This window comes from Bubalus bubalis, chromosome 3 (genome assembly GCF_019923935.1).
Source record: "Bubalus bubalis isolate 160015118507 breed Murrah chromosome 3, NDDB_SH_1, whole genome shotgun sequence".
Classification (NCBI taxonomy): domain Eukaryota; kingdom Metazoa; phylum Chordata; class Mammalia; order Artiodactyla; family Bovidae; genus Bubalus; species Bubalus bubalis.
In genome coordinates, this window is record NC_059159.1 from 27,894,535 (window position 1) to 27,913,554 (window position 19,020).

Genomic DNA, 19,020 nt, shown 5'->3' on the forward strand with positions numbered 1-19,020 from the left:
TTTGAGCATTACTTTGCTAGTGTGTGAGATGAATGCACTTGTGCGGTAGTTTGAACATTCTGTGGCATTTCTTTGGGACTGGAATGAAAACTTACCTTTTCCAGTTATATATAAAGAAATACATCCTTTAAAAAATGAAGAATGAAAAAAAAAATGAAGAAAAGGGTGGTAAGGGAAGTGGCACATGATTTCTGAGTGCCAGACCATCTAGAACCCATCTGCCCTGTAGGCTACCTCTTTGCCACCAGTCAGTGGTCCCTGGGGGCCTACAGGAATTCCAACTTCAGCCATTCAGATTGCGCCCTCAGTGGGAGCTGTGACTGAGGGAAACCTGACTGTGATGCTTCCGGGTAGCTGTGCGTTAGCAGTGAACCAGAGGTGACATTCTGAGGAGTCTCTGCTCAAGTTAGCAGGCTGGGGCAAATGGCCTGTTAGAAGTTAAGTGCAAGTGCAGGGAGAGGATCCCAGGTCCACAGCTTCTGAGCACTTTCCTCTGTGCACTAGACCCCAGCTTGACTCTTCCCGAGTGGTACCATAAGGAGCAACATCTCAGCAACCAGACAGCTTGGGCTCAAATCCTGGCACATGAGGTCAGAGAGTGAATCAGGTAGGTTTTCCTCATTTTCAAAATGAGAATGTTGATAATAACAGTATCACTTTGATCGGGCTGATGTGAAGATAATTCACTCAATTTTTTAGAACAGGGCTTGTCCTGACTTAAGTCAGTTGATTGTTACTTGTGTGCTGAGTTCCTCAGGTGTCACCTTATGTAATACTCATATTGGTCTTAGGAGAGGTGCTAGCTAGTGTCACTCCAAGGTTACAAACCAGGAGGCAAGGAAACAGCGGTTAAATACGTAGTCCCAGATGGAGATCCACACTTCAAACCCAGCTGTTCTAGAACCCCAGGAAACCCTCTGAATCAGCAAACTAGAGAAAACAGACTAACCACAAGACAATGTGGTCATCGTTCATCTGTCTCTAGTAGTGCTGGCATCTGGAGGTGGAGCTGTGACCCAACTGAAGAGCAGGTATTGCTGAGGGGCGGTTGGTGGGGAGAGAGAGGCATTTTAGGCACAGCACGGACCGTCTGTGGTTCAACTCGCACTCTCTGTATCTGCTAACCTGGCCAGCTTTAGGCAGGAAAGGGAGGTAGCTGAAGCTGGAGTGGGGTGCGATCTCTATATTTTGGCGGGGCTTCTGGGTTGCCCTAAGGAGCCTGAGTTGCATCTTGTACGTACTGAGAGCTTGTAAGAGGATTTGACATTTAAGACGATTGTAGATTGTGAACCGGAAGGAAATCCTGGGGAATCCTCAACGACAGGAGCTGCACCTACACCAAAGAGCCCTCCTGCCCGAAGGCTGAGAGCAGGCGCCGTGGTTCTTCCGTCTCTGAACTCGTAGCAAATTTCGACAGGAGAGTTGCTCAAATTCTCATAGGTCTAATTAATATGTCTAGCAAGGCTGTCGGTCGGAAGCAAGAGAGGGACTATACGTTCCAGAGCTGCGAGGGGCCCCCAGATCAGCCCCCACTCGGAAGGGACAGCAGGCAGGAGTCGCTGGGCTCCGTCTGCACTCCCGACTCGGCAGCGTCCAGGCAGGACTCCCGCCGTGGGGGTGAGGAGCCAGCAACCGCCTTCGAAGACGCCCTAGAGTGGGGCTGTGTCCCCGCTACCGCGGCCGGACGCGGCTGGGACATGCGCGCGGCCGTCTCTGCAGCCATCGCACTTTACGTTCCCCCCCTTCTCCGCTTCCAGACCCACTCGGCCAACAGTCTGGCAGCAGGGACTCCGCGGCGGCGGGGACCTCGTCTCTTTTGCCTCCCGAGTATTTGGGGGATGAGTGGCAGTGGCCCTTCGGTGACCTCAGCGGTCGAAGATCTCGAAGCACAGGCGGCCGGGCGAAGTCTAGTCCGGAAGTGGACCCTCAGCACCGCCTGTCTGAGCCCTCGTTCCCAGGCGGCCGCGGGGCGGGCTTTCCGGAGCGCTGTGCATTGTGGACTTTGTAGTCTCGCGGGGCCGGGCCTTCGCCTTGAGCGCCGTCCGGGAAGGCAGCTGGACTACATCTCCCTCCCGCCCGTGCGGTGTCGCGAGGCCGCCCGGCGCGAGGCGTTCGCGAGCGGAGAGTCTCCAAGATGGCCGCGTGGGGAAGGAGGCGTCTCGGCCCGGGCAGCGGCGGTGGCGGCGCTCGAGAGAGGTGAGGCGCGGGCTGCTCCCCGCGAGCGGTTTAGGGCGGGAAACCGGCGGGGCTCTTTGGACTGCAGCGCAGTCCCCGCCTCCGCCCCGGGGTTCGCCCCGGTCCGCCCCCTGGCGCGTGGGGTCTCAGTTCCGGTCGACGCGGTCTCAGCGGGCCGCTCGGGGAGGGGTGATGGCTGGCTGGGCACTGCCGGGCCGCGGCGGGACCCGCCTGCATGCAGCGAGCCGAGCGGCGCTGGAGCCCCCGCCCGCCTGGCCGCGCGCGTGGTCTTCTCCAAGCCGCAGCGAGGAGTGGTTCTCGGGACGGAGAAGGGGAAGCTTTCTCAGGGAGCCGGTGCGGGGCGGACGGGACGGACTGCACGGGTACCGAGGGGCCTCAGCTTTCCGCGCTGTTGCTCTGGGCGGGGAGCTGACCGCTTTCCCCCAGGGGTGATCCTTGGGACTTTGGAGGCGTCTCCGTGAGCGCCCCTGCTGTGGAAGTCCTTTGCAGTGACCTTCCCTAACAAATGTGCGTGAGTAGGAAACCGGGGGCTTGATTCTTCCGAGGTGGATCTGGATGTAAAAGGACTCATTTCTAGATGAGATTGGAGTAGTTCTCGTTTCGTGTTGAATTTACAGTTTTTGCTTCTGGAAAACAGTTTCAGCTTAGAAGAAGCTGTTGAGGCACCAGAAGTTTGGGAAAGGAGAGGTACTGGTGGAGTCACACGCTTTGTACTGTCCTGACCCTTCTGTTACTAGTGGGCTGGTGCGGCAGAAATCGGCAGGATTTCCGTGGTGTTTTGTTTTTCCCCCCAATGAGGATTGTTAAACAGAAAAGTTCTATTTCCCACCCCCCACCCCCCCCGCCCCCCGCGCCTTTTCTCCCAACTATTCTGCGTTATTCTTTTTCTTTGATCGTTTGCACCACCTACTCTTTGCGGTCGCCTTCTCTTTGGTTGTGGTTTAGTTCGCTAAGTCGTGTCCCACTGTTGCGACCCCATGGACTGTAGCCTGCCAGGCTCCTTTGTCCATGGGATTTTTCCAGGCAAGAATACTGGAGTAGGTTGCCATTTCCTTCCCCGATCCAGGGATCGAACCCGGGTCTCCTGCATTGCAGGCAGATTCTTTACCAGCTGAGGTTAGTTGTGTTGATAGAACCCTCTAGCTTGCATTTTATTCTTGAGCCCAGAGTTATCCAGCCTTGTCTCTTCTGCACTTCCTCTTCCTTGAAGCAGCAGTAAATGGCCAGCAGGTACTTTTGTTTTTCCAACTCCCACCCGGCGTTTCTTAGATCGTACCATAAAAAGGTAAGGAGGTGATCGCCTTACTGGATGGAAACAACAGAAAGGACCAAATGGGGAGACTTAGACTTCATACAGGGCTGTGCCAGCAAAACAGAAGCCTTTACTGATCGAAGAAATTAGATATGGGGCGGGGGGAGTTCTCTTTGGTTTAAGACAAGTGTTAATTCAAAATTGAGTTTGCAAACCAGGATCCCAAAGGCTGAATCTAGTCCTTGACTGTGACCCTCAGTTTTTAAGAGAATTTAAGTTATCAGTGCTTGTAAATGGAAAGACTTTACATTAAAGTTCCCTTGGAAAGCTCTCATTGGCTCTCTTTGGTCAGAGCAGGTGCTCATCATTCCTACCTGACAGCTTGACTCATCGCAGTTACATGCCTGGTCTCCTTAAGTGTTCCCACTACACCCTTCGGCCTGAACAGCAGGCTCTGCTTGTACGTGCATATGTTGTGTGTCAGCCAAGAATGGGGCGTCTAGTTTTGTGGTTTGGGTGGCACCATCTGCCCTCCTCCTAGATAACGTGGTGTGGCTGTGGGACCCCTCTGTTTGCTCTGCTGGAGGAGCATTTGCCTGGGCCTCGTTTCCCTGAGCTGCACACTGAGCAGGGGTGGAAACCTAACCCGCCCAGGCACACCTCCATTCCTGCTCAGTGGGTGGGAGGACTTTGGGGTGGGGCAGGCGGATTAACTGCCCACAGCATAGACTGAAGCCCAGGCAGACTGGAGGCTCTGTGGCTACAGTAGGCTGTTCATGGCGCTCTTAAATGACTTCGTTCCATGTCACATTCGTGTTGACTCACATTTCAGCTCCACACTGTAAGACCACTTTCCCAAGTTGTCTCACACCCTTCGTTGGAATCTGGTTTATGCTGACACTCTAGGAAACATGGTCTGGTTTGGGGCATTGGCTGGAGCAGAGCAATGCTTTGGGCAGGCGTTCCAGATTTGCCTGTGGCTGCAAACTCCAAAGCCTGCCTTGTGCTTGAAGGCCCTGCTTGGTGCCCGACGGTTGGCAGGAGTTGCTGCTGTCATCTGTGTGTTAGTGGCTGTCCAGTTTAGAAGGCACAGTGTGTGGGTTCTCGCTTTACCTGGTTCTTGAGTCTAGAGCTGTGTTAATTCAGTGCCCACTTGTCATTTGCAGCAATTAGATCTAAATTAAAGTGAAAACTTCAGCTCCTCAGCCACAGTACTCACATTGCAAATGCTCAGTAGCCAACCAAGGCTTGTGGCTCATATACTGGATGGTGAAGATAGAGAACAGAAAAGTCAGCAATGGTCTAGACCAGGATACGAGAGGGATGGAAAGAAAGAATGAGAGCCGCTTGCGTGTTTTAAAAGTTTGTTTTATTGAAGTATAGTTGATTTACAATGTTGTGTTAATTTTTTTTTTTTTTTTTTTAAGAGCATCCCTAGGCTTCCAGTAGAAGCTGTTGATCTGGACCATTTTAAAGTCTTTATTGAATTTATTACAAAATTGCTTCTGTTTTATGTTTTGTTTTCTTGGCCATGAGGCATGCGGGATCTTAGTTCCCCTACCAGGGATCAAACCCAGATTGCCTGCATTGGAAGGCAAAGTCTTAACCACTGGACTACCAGAGAAGCCCCCCCTCCCTTTTTTTCTTTTTTTTTTAGTATTTATTTTTGATCGCATCAGGCCTTGGTTGTGAAACACAGACTCTTTCCTTGAGTTATGTGGGCTGCCTCTCTCTAGTTGAGGCACATGGGCTCAGTCGCTGCAGTTCATTGGCCTCCTTTGCCCTTCTAACTGTTGTGATTGATTCTGCTGTGAACATGGGTGCAAAAATATGTTTGAGTTTGAGTCCTGCTTTTAATTATTTTGGATCTATACCTAGAAGCAGGATTGCTGGATCATATGGTAGCTCTGTTTTTTGAGGAACTTCCACACATTTGCCACAGTGGCGGCTCCAATTTACATTCCCATCAACAATGCATATGTGGGATCTTCCCAAACCAGGACTTAAACCTGTGTGGCCTGTATTGGGAGGTGGATACTTAACCACTGGACCACCTGGGAAGTCCCTAACTGGCCTTTGAGTCCACAGCATAGGATTTTACTGATTTCCTTGGCTCCTGAGGCAGTGATTTGGGATTTGCCAAAAGTGGGTTTTCCTAGACCCCAGGGAGGTGGGGGAGGGGAGGGTTGGTAAAGGCCACCGCCTGGTGTGGTCACATGACCCCATACTTCCTGGGTGGGAAGCAACTTCCTTAATAGTTTTTAACAATATATTAGTTTAATTTTTGCAATAATTTTAAGTTTTTCAGCCACAGGTGCGCTAATTACTGTAATTTTTCCCCTTGTCACTCTTTTTTTTTGCTGTGCTGGGTCTTCATTGCTGCACGCTGGCTTTCTCTAGTTGCTTCTCGTGGTCTTCTCATTGTGGTGGCATCTCTTGCTGGGGAGCATAGGTTCCAGCGCAGGCTCAGTAGTTGGTGCACCAGCTTAGTTGCCCCACGCATGTGGGATCCTCCCAGACCAGGACCTTGCATTAAGAGGTAGATTCCTAATCACTGACCACCCAGGAAGCCCTCGTCACTCCCTTCCAAAGTACTTTCCCTAAGTCTGTTGGGAACCTGGCACTTTCGGGCCCTGGGGCGGGGGCAGAGGGTGACTGTGATGAAGATAGTCACAGCCCTCGAGGAGCTTTGTGTCACCTCCTTCTGTGTTTGAGCTGAGTACAGGGGCCCAGGGTCACTCCAGAAAAGGTCCCTAATGCAGTTCCCTGTCCTGGTTCGGTTCACCTGGCTCCAGCATGACCAGAAAAGATGGGTTTCAGGGCCAGTGCCCACTTTAGTGGAACAGGGACACAGACCACAAGACTGTGAGACCACCTTGGCCCCGGGAGTGGAGGCCTCTTTGTGGGGCCCAGGAAGTTGCTGGAGCAGGAGGGGTTCCTTCCCCTCAGCTGGAGGCCTCGGCCTATCTGGTCTCCTCTACCCCAAGAGATACAAAGCTACTGGTTTAAGAAAAACTTTATAAAACTTTCTCATTATAAAAGAAATGTGTATTTATTTTTTGTTTTTGAAAAGTATAGAAAACTATGATGAAAAATAAAATTTTTAAAAATACCTGTTGTGCCACCATCCAAAGAAAGGCCATGATTGGCCTTTTTCGTACATCATCCTTAATGCTTTCCAGCAGGTATCTTGTCTTGGAGTTATAAAAATTGTATGTTAAATCCATCAAAAGTACCTCTCTAACATGTGAAAAGTTACAAATTTGTGGGGCCCTGGAGGCATGAGGCTGAAGGAAGAAAGCAGCCCCAGCACATGTGCCCTGCGATGCCTTCCTACCAAACGCCCAGAAGAGGCAGTTATGGAGTTGGGAAGTCGGCTGGTGATTGCCAGGATTGGTTGGTAATTGCCAGGAACGGGGATCGTGGGGGATGGGGAGCAGTGGGGTTACTCTCTGAGATGAGGAAGAGGCTCTAAAACTGATTGTGTGTTAACTCAGGGACAGTGTCGAGGCACTGACTTGTGCGGTGGAAGTTGGTGAACCTATTTCAGTAAAAGCTGTCGTGTAGGAAGCACAAATCAGAACTACCATGAGATGCCACCTCACACCCACTGTAGGGCTGTTATTGAAAAAAACAGAAAACAAAAGTGTTGGCAGGGATGCAGAGAAAAGAGAACTCTTGTGCAATGTTGATGGGAGTGTAAATTGGTGCGGCCACTATGGCAGTGTGGAAGTTTCTCAGAAAATTAAAAATAGAGCTACCATATGATCCAGCAATTCCATTTCTAAGTATATATCCACAATAATTAAAAGCAGGGACTCAGACATATTTTTACACCTATGTTCACGGCAGCTAGAAGGTGAAACCTACCCGTCAACCATGGATCGGTAACAGAATGTGGTCAACCATGGATCGGTAACAGAATGCGGTCTCTACATACAAGGGAAAATGAAGGAAATCCTGACACATGCTGCGATGTGGATGAGCCGCAAGGATATGCCAAGTGGAATAAGCCAGCTGCTAAAAGAAGTATCACGTGGTTCCACCTATACGAGGCCCTGGAGCAGTCAGATTCATGGAGAGACAGCAGAAGGGCAGCGTGGGAGTTGTGGTTTAATGGGGACAGAGTTTTAGTTTTGCAGGACAAAAAAGTTCTGGAGATTGGTTGCCCAACAGTGTGAGTGTACTTAACCTTAGTGAACTATATACTTAAACTGGGTAAGAGACTAAATTTCCTGTTAATGTATTTTACCATAATTTAGAAAAGATCAATAAACCAAATGCTAGCATTTCCCTGGCCACACGTCCCTCCCTGCAGACAGCAACCACCTCACTCCTAAATCCTCCATCATCTCCATGACGACGTGTGTGTGTGTGTGTAAGACATTTGCTTGGCTCTGTGTGTTTCTGATTGTGTGTGTGTGTGTGTCTCTTTCTCTGCTCTTGTAAGGGGTCTTCTGCTCTCACCAGACAGTACTGCTTTGAACATTGTTGTACAACCCTGACTTTGGGAGGAGTCTCCAGACTTTGGGGGTTCCATGCCTGAGGTTCCTATAATCCCAGGTTCCTTTGAAACTGGCTTTGTGATGGTGTGGGGTCTGTCCTATGGGTTCTTCGTGGGGGCCCCAGGATGCCTTTGATGACTGTTTCATGGGTGCTGCCGGGGCTGATTCAGATGAGGAGAGGGGAGACCGACTGGCTGGAAGCAAGATGATCAGCCCCTGACCCCGCAGCAGCAGGCGCCGGGCAGGCCGTGCTGTGCACTGGCCAATCCCATTAGTTCCACAAAACCTACTGGATTCAGAGGGTTCCGAATCAGGTAGTAAAATTGGCTCCTTTTCTTCCTGGAGCCACTCTGCTCCCTCCCCAGGGACAGTCTTAAGTCTCAGGTCTTGCATCTGCTCAGAAGCGTTCTGTGCATGTAGAAGCAAGTGTTTAACTCTTACAGAAATGCACTGAAGATGGCCAGCTGCAAACACTGTTCTATGCTTGACTTTTTCACTTTACTTTGAAGGCTTTTCCATTATCAGCCTGCTCTCAGTTTTGTTTTTTAATATGGACTCCTTTTACTGTGTTCTCTTACTGTTCATTTCTCACCTTCAACAAAATGAAAAAATATAGTCCCTTAGTAAGGCTCAAAGGACCCCAGTTAGCTATTGTTGTCATTTTTAATCTGCCTTTGTGTACAGGGTTCAAGTTGGCTGGTGATGCTGAGATGATTCAAGGTAACCCTCTAAGTGGGTTCTTTCCTTAGTTGGGTTACTTTTGACCCAGAAACACAGCAGGCTGCCTGCAGTGGGCACTGGGGTAACCAGGCTTGGTGGCCATGGCCCCTGGCTTCTGAAGCAGTAGTCTCTGTCAGCTGGGGGACTAGCTGGATCTGGGGGTCTAGGCAGGGTGGAGGGCACCCCAGCTGAGGGTGTGGGTGCTGACCACAGGGTGGGTCCTCTGAGTGAGCGGCTCCTGTGGGTCTGTGTGGATCTTGCACTTGTCCCCATCCCTGCACTGGACCTGTTTCTCTGGGTGTTGCAGTCTGTCCTCTCCTGAGGGTAAAGAGGTTTGGCTTCTGAAGCAGAAGTAGTGGTGAGCCCAGGATGGCATGCCTGCGGGGCTGGCTCCCAGCCTGCTGTGTGAGAGGGCCCCTGGGAGGGTTGGTTCGTGATGATGGACAGGAGTCCACAGGAAGACCTAGGGGCTCCAGGCGGCCACAGCGGGTGATTGCCTGGTCCACACCCCCTCAACCAGGCGGTCCTGACTGCCCCTGTCCACTGACTGTTGCTCTCTGTCCTGTCTGGGCTGAGCCAGGAGCCTGGAGGGACCTGTGGCACACGCACCAGTCAGTGGGGATGGCCTTGCCCAGCATGTCTGTGGGAGGAGCCAGGGAAGCCTTCCTCCAGGGTGGGTGCTAGCTCAGCCAGAGAGGTGAAGGCCAGGGAGCTGGGAAGGGCTGGGTGAGCAATCAGGTGAGGGTGGGGCCTGCCCACTGACATGCCCCCGAGATGGAACAATCTGTTCAACTGATGCTTTCCTGTTGGGCCTGTCTTGTCACTGCACTTGGGGTGGTCACAGTCTGCCAGGCAAGCAAAGCACTGCACTCAGGTAGATCAGGGTTTGGGCAAGAATGCTCTGTAATCCTGACCTTGTCCCTGCGTCTTGCTCTCAGTGCTCCAGAGGGACTCAGTGGCCAGAAAGCTCCACTTGGATTCCGACAGCAAGGCCTTACCCCCAGAACCCCCTCTGTGGGTCACCAGGGTGTACAGACCCCGCCCTGCCCTCCACGAGCTCCTCTCCCACTGCTTGGCTGACTGGCTCGATTATGAACTTGAGAGCACAAAGGAGATCCCAAGCCAGGATGGCTCCTCTGAGATTGAGGTCTTGCCTCATAGGTTTGCTTGTCTGCTAAGGAGCTGAGTCCCACCTGGAGCCTGTCTCCTTTCTGAGTTAAAAAACCAAATGGGGAGACTCCAGCAATGCCCCAGAGGAAGACCGTCTCTTCCAGGTTCATTGATTTCGGTGGTTCAGCTCATTAACTGCCTAGAAAGGCTGCCCTGCTAACTGGACCCTGTAGCCAGTGCCTGGGAGTGCGCCATCCCCAGGGGACAGCTTCTTCCCACACACACAGTTTAATGGGGGCCTGTGACTTAATTGAGGGGCTTCCCCGAGCCCAGCTTAGTTACAGTTAACTATTCCAGGATAAAGAGCCCCCCTGCCTAACTCCCGGAGCCTGGTGGTGCCTCTTCACCCTCCCCCTGCAGCCTCAGGAGAGTATCAGGCCCACTGTCCATCCACCTGGAAGGAAGCTCTGCCTCCTGAGTGTGCGCACTTGTTTGCTTGGGTAGCTTTTCCCACCAAGTCCCTGGGGAGCATGACCAGAAGGGCACCAGCAGTCAGCTCCCCATTGCCCCTCCATCCTCCCAGAGCTCTGTCCGACAGTCGGCCTCTGCTGCCCTGAACACACAACTATTTCCCGCTTCAAAGGAAACACTGACCATGGAGATTCTGGGGTGACCTCACTCCACACGCCTTCCCTGGTCCCGATGTGCACGGTCGCTGACTGGGAAGCTCTGAGCCCTGCTCCCAGTGGCCTTTGGGTATGTGTGGGGTGGTGGGAGGCTTGCCTCTGTATCTCTGGGCCACAGAGCAGCCACCAGTGCCTAACTGTCCCCTTTTTCTCCTCATCTCTCCTTCCTAAGGGTGAGCCTGTCGGCCACAGACTGTTACATCGTGCACGAGATCTACAACGGGGAGAATGCCCAAGACCAGTTTGAGTATGAGCTGGAGCAGGCCCTGGAAGCCCAGTACAAGTACATCGTGATCGAGCCCACCCGCATCGGCGACGAGACGGCCCGCTGGATCACCGTGGGCAACTGCCTGCACAAGACCACCGTGCTGGCGGGCACCGCCTGCCTCTTCACCCCGCTGGCGCTGCCCCTGGATTACTCCCACTACATCTCCCTGCCCGCAGGCGTGCTGAGCCTGGCCTGCTGCACCCTCTACGGCATCTCCTGGCAGTTCGACCCCTGCTGCAAGTACCAGGTGGAGTACGACGCCTACAGACTGTCCCGCCTGCCCCTGCACACACTCACCTCGTCCACCCCGGTGGTGCTGGTCCGGAAGGACGACTTGCACAGAAAGAGACTGCACAACACGATAGCGCTGGCGGCCCTGGTGTACTGTGTCAAGAAGATCTACGAGCTCTGCGCGGTATGACCGCGCCGCGCTGCGCGGCAGCCAGGCTGGGGAGGCATCTGGCGTCACGGCTGTTATTTTAAAGAAATAACAGGTGACAAGCGCACCAAGGGTTTTCTCAGCTCGTCACACTAAGACGTGGATTTCCACCACCAAGGGGCCTGCGGCTGTGGAAGTCCCACTGGGCAGCAGGATGTGATGGAAGCGAGGCTCCGGAGGGGGTGTGGATGCGCTTGGGGGTCGTTAAGTGTGTCATTTAACTGTACCATCCAGAGCCAGCCAGAGGCTAGTGACCATTAAAATGATGAGAATTTCAGCTCCAGGTGTCTGCTCTCTCGTGACGGCCCTGGTGGGAGCATGCAGGCAGCAGCAAGGAGTGGGCACCACTTGCAGCAGGAATAAGCCTCTCACCCGGCAGGCCCAGCCCCTCCCGGAGAGCCTCATGTCTCACCTGGGCCTTGGTTCAAGGAGCACTGCCCGGGGCTGCTCGGGTGGGGTGGGGCAAGGCCAGGCCTGCCAGTCTCTGAGTCTCTGCTGAGTTTGCCCAGAGAGCTGGGGCCTGGGGTCTCTTGTCCAGGTTCTGATTTAGGAGAACAAACTAATGCCTATGTTTTTTTTTAAGCATCAAGGCTGTCCTGCTGTGGACCCTGAGTTCAACCTGCTGCCCCAGGCTGAGGGAAGACCCCTCGTCTTCCACCAGAGGGGGCCCTGCCAGCCCAAGACTCCGCTCAGGCCCCATTGAGGGCACATGTGTGAGTGACACCTGAAGTTTCAGAGGGTTCCTCGGGAAGGTCAGATACCAGAGTGAGAAGGGGTGCGTGGAGCGACGGGGCCATTTGTTTACTGGGGGAGAGCCAAAGATTTTAGAACAGTTAGAGAAACTCTGACTTAATTCCAAGAGGCCTCGGAGAGCTGGGTGGCATATGGTCCACAGGTAACCTGGCAGTGATCTGGACCTCGTGTCCACCATGCAGTGCCCACCACCCTCCTGAGCCTGTGGGGTTGGAACGGGGTGGGGGCCAGATCTGGAAAGGGAGCCTGGCTCTGCCTGCAGACCAGACTGGGGGGAGGTGGCCAGAGGCAGACAAACAGTAGCCACCCAGGGCAGCTGAGCAGAAGCTGTCACTGAAACAAGCCTGGTGCAGGAGGGCAGCTCCCATGCACTGAATAACGGGGAGGCCAGTCACATGCTGACCATTTGCTGCGTTGACCAAGACAGTGGGGATCCCGTAAACAGTGTGAAGGCCGCTGCCTCCTCCCTGAGAACCAGGTTCAGGTGACGTGAGGGTGTCTTTTGACCCTAAGATGCAGGGGCTGAGGTACGAAAGAGGCGTGGTTCTGCCTGCCCTCAGGGACCACAGATCCCAGGCTCCTTCCTTTATTTCATGTCCCTCCGCCTGGAGGAAGCTGTCCTTCACCCTTCCTGGTTCCCAGACGTCCTCCTAGTTCCCGTCCCCTACCAGCAGACCTGGCCAGGGATCTGCAGGGGAAGCGTGTCTCCCTCCTTCCCTACCCATGAGGCAGAAGTCCAACACAGTCCCCATGGAGCAGCGACTGCCCCACCTGCCCACCAGGACAGGCACTAGCTATGCTTGGACTTCCGCTCCTTCCTGGCCCGGGAGGCCATGAGTCTGAAGAAGAGCCCAGGAGCCAGAGTTCGAAGGTAAACAGCCAGGGAAGGCATCGGGTCGGCCAGCACCACATCCTTCTTCTTCCTCCCCAGAGCAGCCAGGATGTCTTGGGCCACCTGCACAGGACTTCGGCCCTGGGCCGTGGTCTCATCCATCACTGAAATGGAACAGGAAACTCACTGAGTTTGGGGGCAGAAGCCTGAGCCAGCTCTGGACACTTGGTCCCCCAGGGAGCTCTCCCAGGGGCTTGGCCAGCAGGTGTAGTGACTGTCCTTGCAGTCCAAGGAGGAGGTGGGCAGCTCAGAACTACGGTCCATAGCCAGGGGGTGCCCAGCAGATGCGCCCTCACTCCCTGACCTGGGCATTTCAGCCAGTTGGGGCAACCAGTGACTAAGGGTGCTGTGCCAGGGCAGTGGGCCATGCAGGGGGCCAGGTGGGTGGGAGGCTGCAGAGCACGCTGGCTGGAGAGGAGCGAGGCAGGTGGCAGGGCCCTTGTCTTGGGTGTATCAGGGTGACAGGCAGGAAGGAAGCCTTGGTTTGTTTTGTGGACCAGAGGTCAATGCAGGGGCACAGGATGTTACTTTTTCCCTTGTCACTGGCAAACTGTGCCCACAAAGCAGGAACAGCAGGCAGAGGGGAGGCCACCCGCAGCCACAGTGGTGCCTGGCTTCCTCTCCACCATCAACACAGAACAGTAGGTTTCTGGTGGCTGCTCGTTTTTAAATGCCACAGAGGGAATTTTTTAAAAAGATGCTTGGGACTTCCCTGGTGGTGCAGTGGTTAAGACTGTATTTCCAATGCTGAAGGCATGGGTGCAATCCCTGGTCAGGGAACTAGATGCCACAAGTCATGGGGTGTGGCCGCCATCCTGGGAATAAATGCCTATGAACCTACCCAGCCCCGTGCCTCTGTACGGCTTCTGCTGCCTTGCTGAGTGAGAGGGCTGCTGTCCTGGGCATGGGTGGTCTTGGTTCAGGCTTGGCCAGGAGGCCCCTGCTGAACACCCAGCATACTCCCAGGAGCATGTCCCAGGAGGCAGGCCCCAAGCAAGCGCAGGAAGGCAGCTCATGTGGGTCCACCAGCTGGGGAGGCAAAAGCCAGCTGGTCCTGGTTGGCCCCACCTGCTCGCTGGGCCTTGCCGATCGGGCCACTAGTGACTGCAGGTCAGCTCTGTGTTGTCTTTGGCCTCTGCCTACCCCTGAAGTCTTGTCCCCCCAACAGCAGGGGAACCTCACGGGAAGAGACCCGGCCTGGTCACTTTAGCACTAACAACGGGCTAGCAGGAGTCCTGTCAGCATCTCGGCAGAGGGCTCCCCCCAGCCCTGTTGTGGGCCTGTTCCCACAACTTCCTCCAGCCTGCAGGGTTCAGGGTAGAGATGGTTGGTGCTGAGGTCAGTCATCAGTATATATGACCGACCTCACAACGTCAGGTGGTTTAAACTGATACTCTGAATGAAAACTGCAAGATCACCAGGGAGCTTTCACAGAGGAACGCACGCTGGGGCCTCACCTCCATACTTGGACCCGTCGGCTGTGACTGCATTAAGGGACAGATTGGTGTGGATGTAGCCAGGACTGATGACCGTCACCTCGATGTCATGCTGCTCCACCTCAGCCCGCAGACAGTCGAAGAAGGCCTGGGTTGCGTGCTTGGAGGCCGCGTCTGCAAAGGTTGGTGACCAGGGAGGGTAGGATGATGCCGGTCAGGACCCTGAACGGGGGCATCAGGTCTCCCACTCCAGTTCAGGGAATACTCTGTGCGTCTTATGTACATGCACTCACTCACACAGAACACAACACAGCACGTATGGTCAAAGGTTCATGGGCATTCTTGTTCCTGCAAGTTCTAAGTGTGAATTTAATTTATAAAGTTAAAAAAGTCTACTGTGTAAAACATTCAGATAGTTCAGAAGAAACTAAGAAAGTGAAAGTCCTCCTCACACCTTCCAGCGCAGTTCCTCAGAGGGGACAGGCCACTGGTGTCTCACGTCGGCCACGTCCCTGCACAGATGAGGACATGGCCACAGGTTGCTCCTATGGTCCGTGTTACTCATGCTCAGGCTTCTCTCTGTGTGGAAGGCTAGCTGGGTGCCTGCCGTGTGACTCGGGGTCAGAGCCACAGAATGGGCTCAGCGTTGTTTCAACTTTCATCACTGAAAATGTCCAGGGATGCTCCCTGGCTGCACGGCAGCATGTGTGCAAACCCACGCCAGGCCTCACGTCTGTCTGTCAGTTCCCACGGGGCAGTCTCTAGTGTGGAAGAGTCCCCAGAGCTCCATGTGCTAGAGCTTCACGTGCTCACCTCCTGGATCCTCCCACGTGGCCTCACAACAGCCCGGAGGGGACAAAGCCCCGCCCACCCCCCACTTCACGACTGGGGAGCCCGTTGCCTGTGGGTTGGCCAGTGCGCCCAGGAGGCACCACCTTGTCCAGCCTGGGGGTTATGAAACTTGCAGACCAAGTGTGACCTACGCAGTCACAGCTAAGAGGAGGATAAAATTCAGAAAGATCAAATCCAGTGATGTCTAGAAGCAACTCAGTACAAAGAGCACTGTGCACCGCCCCCCACCCCCGAATGCCTAGTGTGGCCCCTGCTGTCAGCTGTGACGCTCGAATGTTTCCTGAGGAAGCCACCCACCAGCCCAGGACAAGTGTGGGCACGGCATCCCTGGGCGTGTCAGGGCATCCTGAGTGTGGCCGCAGGGGTGAGGGAGCTGGTGTGGACTCATGAGCCCCACAGCTGACCTGGACACACGCTTGCACCGGAAGGAGCGCTGGGCTGCATCCAGTTCTGACGGGCTCCCCATCCAGCTGAGGGTGCCATGTGGCTGTCCTTGCCAGGCTTTGTCCCTCCCCTCCACATGCCCTCTCCCCTCCATGCCTCCTCTCCTCCACATACCCCCTCCTTGCAGCTGCCTCAGGCATCTGGGGGTGGGAGGCTCGGTTACAACAGAGTGTTTCCTTGCAGATGGTGAACCAAAGAACACAGTTACCAGGACAGTTTAGAGGTAATTGTGACATTACTTCTAACATTTTTAAACAAAAGAAGAATCTGCCGGCTGGTGCCCTGTGATGGTGCAGTCCCACCATCCTGGCACAGCTGTGCACACTGGAGGTGAGTCTAAACTGAGGTTGAGCTGGCAGCATTTCCACTTTCTGGAACTAATCTTACTGAAACCCTCACAGCGAGTGAGTGCCCAGAGAGAAAAACACTGAAGGACGCGGCACGCAGCACATCCCTGCTGCTGGCCACTGAGGAAGGCAGTTCCCTCAGGCATCAAGTCAACCCCTGAGTTACGTGACGCCCATCCATTCAGCAAGTAGGGAGCCGAGTGGAAAGATACTGTCAAGCGGGATGATGGAAGCACAGCTGCATATAAGGGCCCCAGCGCTGCACGTCTCATCACATGCAGGAGAACTCTGGAGGCGTGTGCAGTAACCGGACGGAGGGGCAGCACCTGTGGGCTGATGGTGGTGGCGGCACTGGGGGGGGCCTGGTACGCGGTCACACATGGCGTGAGGAGCGTGGCTGGGACTGAGCCCAGGCTTCTGCTCAGGCACACGCCTCTCAGGTCCCCACACACTCTGTGCTGAGCGCCCCTCTCATGTCTGAATTCAGGACCGGGAGCCTGCTGTCTTCACAACAAGAGTAAACAATGGGCATGCGGGCAGGAGGAGTCTAGGCAGAAGCGCCTGACCGGGGTGAGGGAGCACTCACACGCGGATCGGAAAGGCAGGCTGATCTTGCCCTGGATGCTGCTGATTGCAACCACGTGGCCCTGGCGCCTTCTGATCATGGCAGGCAGGAGCGCTGTGGGGAGAGGGCAGAGGTCACCGTCGCTCACGTGGAGAACCCGGGGAGGGCCACGTCTGAGAGTGCTCGGCCCCCTGTGCCCTGCTGTGAGAACCGTGGCAGGATGTCACTGCCTCTGCTGTGCCCTGCCTGCACCTGGTAGGTCGCCAAACAGTGGGACATGGAGGCAACGACACAGCGCAGGCCCAGGCCCAGAAAAGCCAACCCCGAGTCGCAAGGGCAGCACTGACGCCAGGGTGGAGTGGATAAGACAGCACGTCCACAGGAAATGAAAACCATGCCAACCTGCCCGGCACTTCTCCTTTCTGACCCAAGGCCTTACCCTTTGTCAGAGCTACTGGGCCAAAGTAGTTTGTCTCCATCACTCTCTTGTCCACGTCTGGGCTGGTGTCCACAATGGCGCCTCGGTAGCTGATCCCGGCATTATTGATGAGCACGTCCACATGGCCAAAGCACTGCAGGATCTCGGAGGCAGCCCCTGCTATGGCCCCAGGGTCTGCGAGGTCGAAGGTCACCGTGTAAGGCTTGTGTGTCTGCACCTGGTCAAGTGCGACAGAAGCCAAACGCACCTTCAGAGTGATGGTCTGGCCTGCTCCTCATCGTGGGGGCAGCCTAGCGTGAAGGACAGGCTGCAGCGCTTCCCTGAAGAATGTGGCCTGCCCGTCATGCTCACACCTGACCTGGGCAGCACTGTGGGCAGGGGTCACAGACGAGGTGAGCAGTGCCCCCTCCGCCCTGGGCCAGCAGGACGCTGTACACTGTCCCATGTTACAGAGCTGCTATGCCTCTCAGGCCAAGTCAGTTTATTCACAAAACATTTTTATGCACTCCTATGTGTCCAAAAAAGCAAAATAGCTGTCTGAGGAGGCCTTACAAATAGCTGTGAAAAGAAGCGAAAAGCAAAGGTGAAAAGGAAGGATATAAGCATCTGAATGCAGAGTGCCAAAGAATAGCAAGGAGAGATAAGAAAGCATTCCTTGCGATCAATGCAAAGAAATAGAGGAAAACAACAGAATGGGAAAGACTAGGGATCTCTTCAAGAAAATCAGAGATACCAAAGGAACATTTCATGCAAAGATGGGCTCGATAAAGGACAGAAATGGTATGGACCTAACAGAAGCAGAAAATATTAAGAGGTGGCAAGAATACACAGAAGAACTATACAAAAAAGAGCTTCATGACCCAGATAATCACGATGGTATGACCACTCACCTAGAGCCAGACATCCTGGAATGTGAAGTCAAGTGGGCCTTAGAAAGCATCAGTACAAACAAAGCTAGTGGAGGTGATGGAATTCCAGTAGAGCTATTTCAAATCCTGAAAGGTGATGCTGTGAAAGTGCTGCACTCAATATGCCAGCAAATTTGGAAAACTCAGCAGTGGCCACAGGACTGGAAAAGGTCAGTTTTCATTCCAGTCCCAAAGAAAGGCAATGCCAAAGAATGCTCAAACTACTGCACAATTGCACGCATCTCACATGCTAGTAAAGTAATGCTCAAAATTCTCCAAGCCAGGCTTCAGCAGTACGTGAACCCTGAACTTCCTGATGTTCAAGTTGGTTTTAGAAAAGGCAGAGGAACCAGAGATCAAATTGCCAACATCGGCTGGATCATCGAAAAAGCAAGAGAGTCCCCAAAAAACATCTATTTCTGCTTTATTGACTATGTCAAAGCCTTTGACTATGTGGATCACAATAAACTGGAAAATTCTGAAAGAGATGGGAATACCAGACCACCTGACCTGCCTCTTGAGAAATCTGTATGCAGGTCAGGAAGCAACAGTTAGAACTGGACATGGAACAACAGACTGGTTCCAAATAGGAAAAGGAGTTCGTCAAGGCTGTGTATCGTCACCCTGCTTATTTAACTTATATGCAGAGTACACCATGCGAAACGCTGGGCTGGAAGAAGCACAAGCTGGAATCAAGATTGCATTGCCGGGAGAAATATCAATAACCTCAGATATGCAGATGACACCACCCTTATGGCAGAAAGTGAAGAGGAACTCAAAAGCCTCTTGATGAAAGTGAAAGAGGAGAGTGAAAAAGTCTTAAAGCTCAAGATTCAGAAAACGAAGATCATGGCATCTGGTCCCATCACTTCATGGCAGATAGATGGGGAAACAGTGGCAACAGTCTCAGACTTTATTTTTTTGGGCTCCAAAATCACTGCAGATGGTGACTGCAGCCATGAAATTAAAAGACACTTACTCCTTGGAAGGAAAGTTATGACCAACCTAGATAGCATATTCAAAAGCAGAGATATTACTTTGCAAACAAAGGTCCGTCTAGTGAAGGCTATGGTTTTTCCAGTGGTCATGTATGGATGTGAGAGTTGGACTGTGAAGAAAGCTGAGCGCTGAAGAATTGATGCTTTTGAACTGTGGTGTTGGAGAAGACTCTTGAGAATCCCTTGGACTGCAAGGAGATCCAACCAGTC

The 19,020-nt window shown here is 53.5% G+C and overlaps 2 protein-coding genes across 8 annotated transcripts in view; one reads left to right on the forward strand and one right to left on the reverse strand.

Moving 5' to 3' along the window:
* Positions 1 to 39: 39 nt before the first annotated feature.
* Positions 40 to 11,453, forward strand: TMEM11 (transmembrane protein 11). Of its 5 annotated transcripts, XM_044939129.2 has the most exons (4): positions 40 to 2,196; positions 8,638 to 8,673; positions 10,367 to 10,539; positions 10,642 to 10,783. In XM_044939129.2, exons 1-4 carry the CDS (start codon positions 1,452 to 1,454, stop codon positions 10,714 to 10,716), a joined length of 1,029 nt encoding a protein of 342 aa, XP_044795064.1. In that variant the 5' UTR covers positions 40 to 1,451; the 3' UTR covers positions 10,717 to 10,783. The 5 variants fall into 5 exon arrangements, 4 of the variants coding, with proteins under 4 accessions (XP_044795064.1, XP_044795065.1, XP_044795066.1 ...); XM_044939130.2 differs by lacking the exon at positions 8,638 to 8,673; XM_044939131.2 differs by lacking the exon at positions 10,367 to 10,539 and having other exon boundaries at positions 10,642 to 10,777.
* A 1,020-nt stretch (positions 11,454 to 12,473) lies between these two features.
* Positions 12,474 to 19,020, reverse strand: part of DHRS7B (dehydrogenase/reductase 7B) — a 44,553-nt gene continuing 38,006 nt past the window's right edge. The window contains exons 4-7 of one of the 3 annotated variants that reach the window (XM_006070192.3): positions 16,905 to 17,121; positions 16,487 to 16,579; positions 14,279 to 14,431; positions 12,474 to 12,925 (exon numbers count right to left, since the gene is read on the reverse strand). In XM_006070192.3, coding sequence (XP_006070254.1) covers positions 12,720 to 12,925; positions 14,279 to 14,431; positions 16,487 to 16,579; positions 16,905 to 17,121 — 669 coding nt within the window. In that variant the 3' untranslated portion in view covers positions 12,474 to 12,719. The remainder of the gene's footprint in view (positions 12,926 to 14,278; positions 14,432 to 16,486; positions 16,580 to 16,904; positions 17,122 to 19,020) is intronic. The other 2 variants (XM_044939127.1, XM_044939126.1) reach the window with 2 other exon arrangements.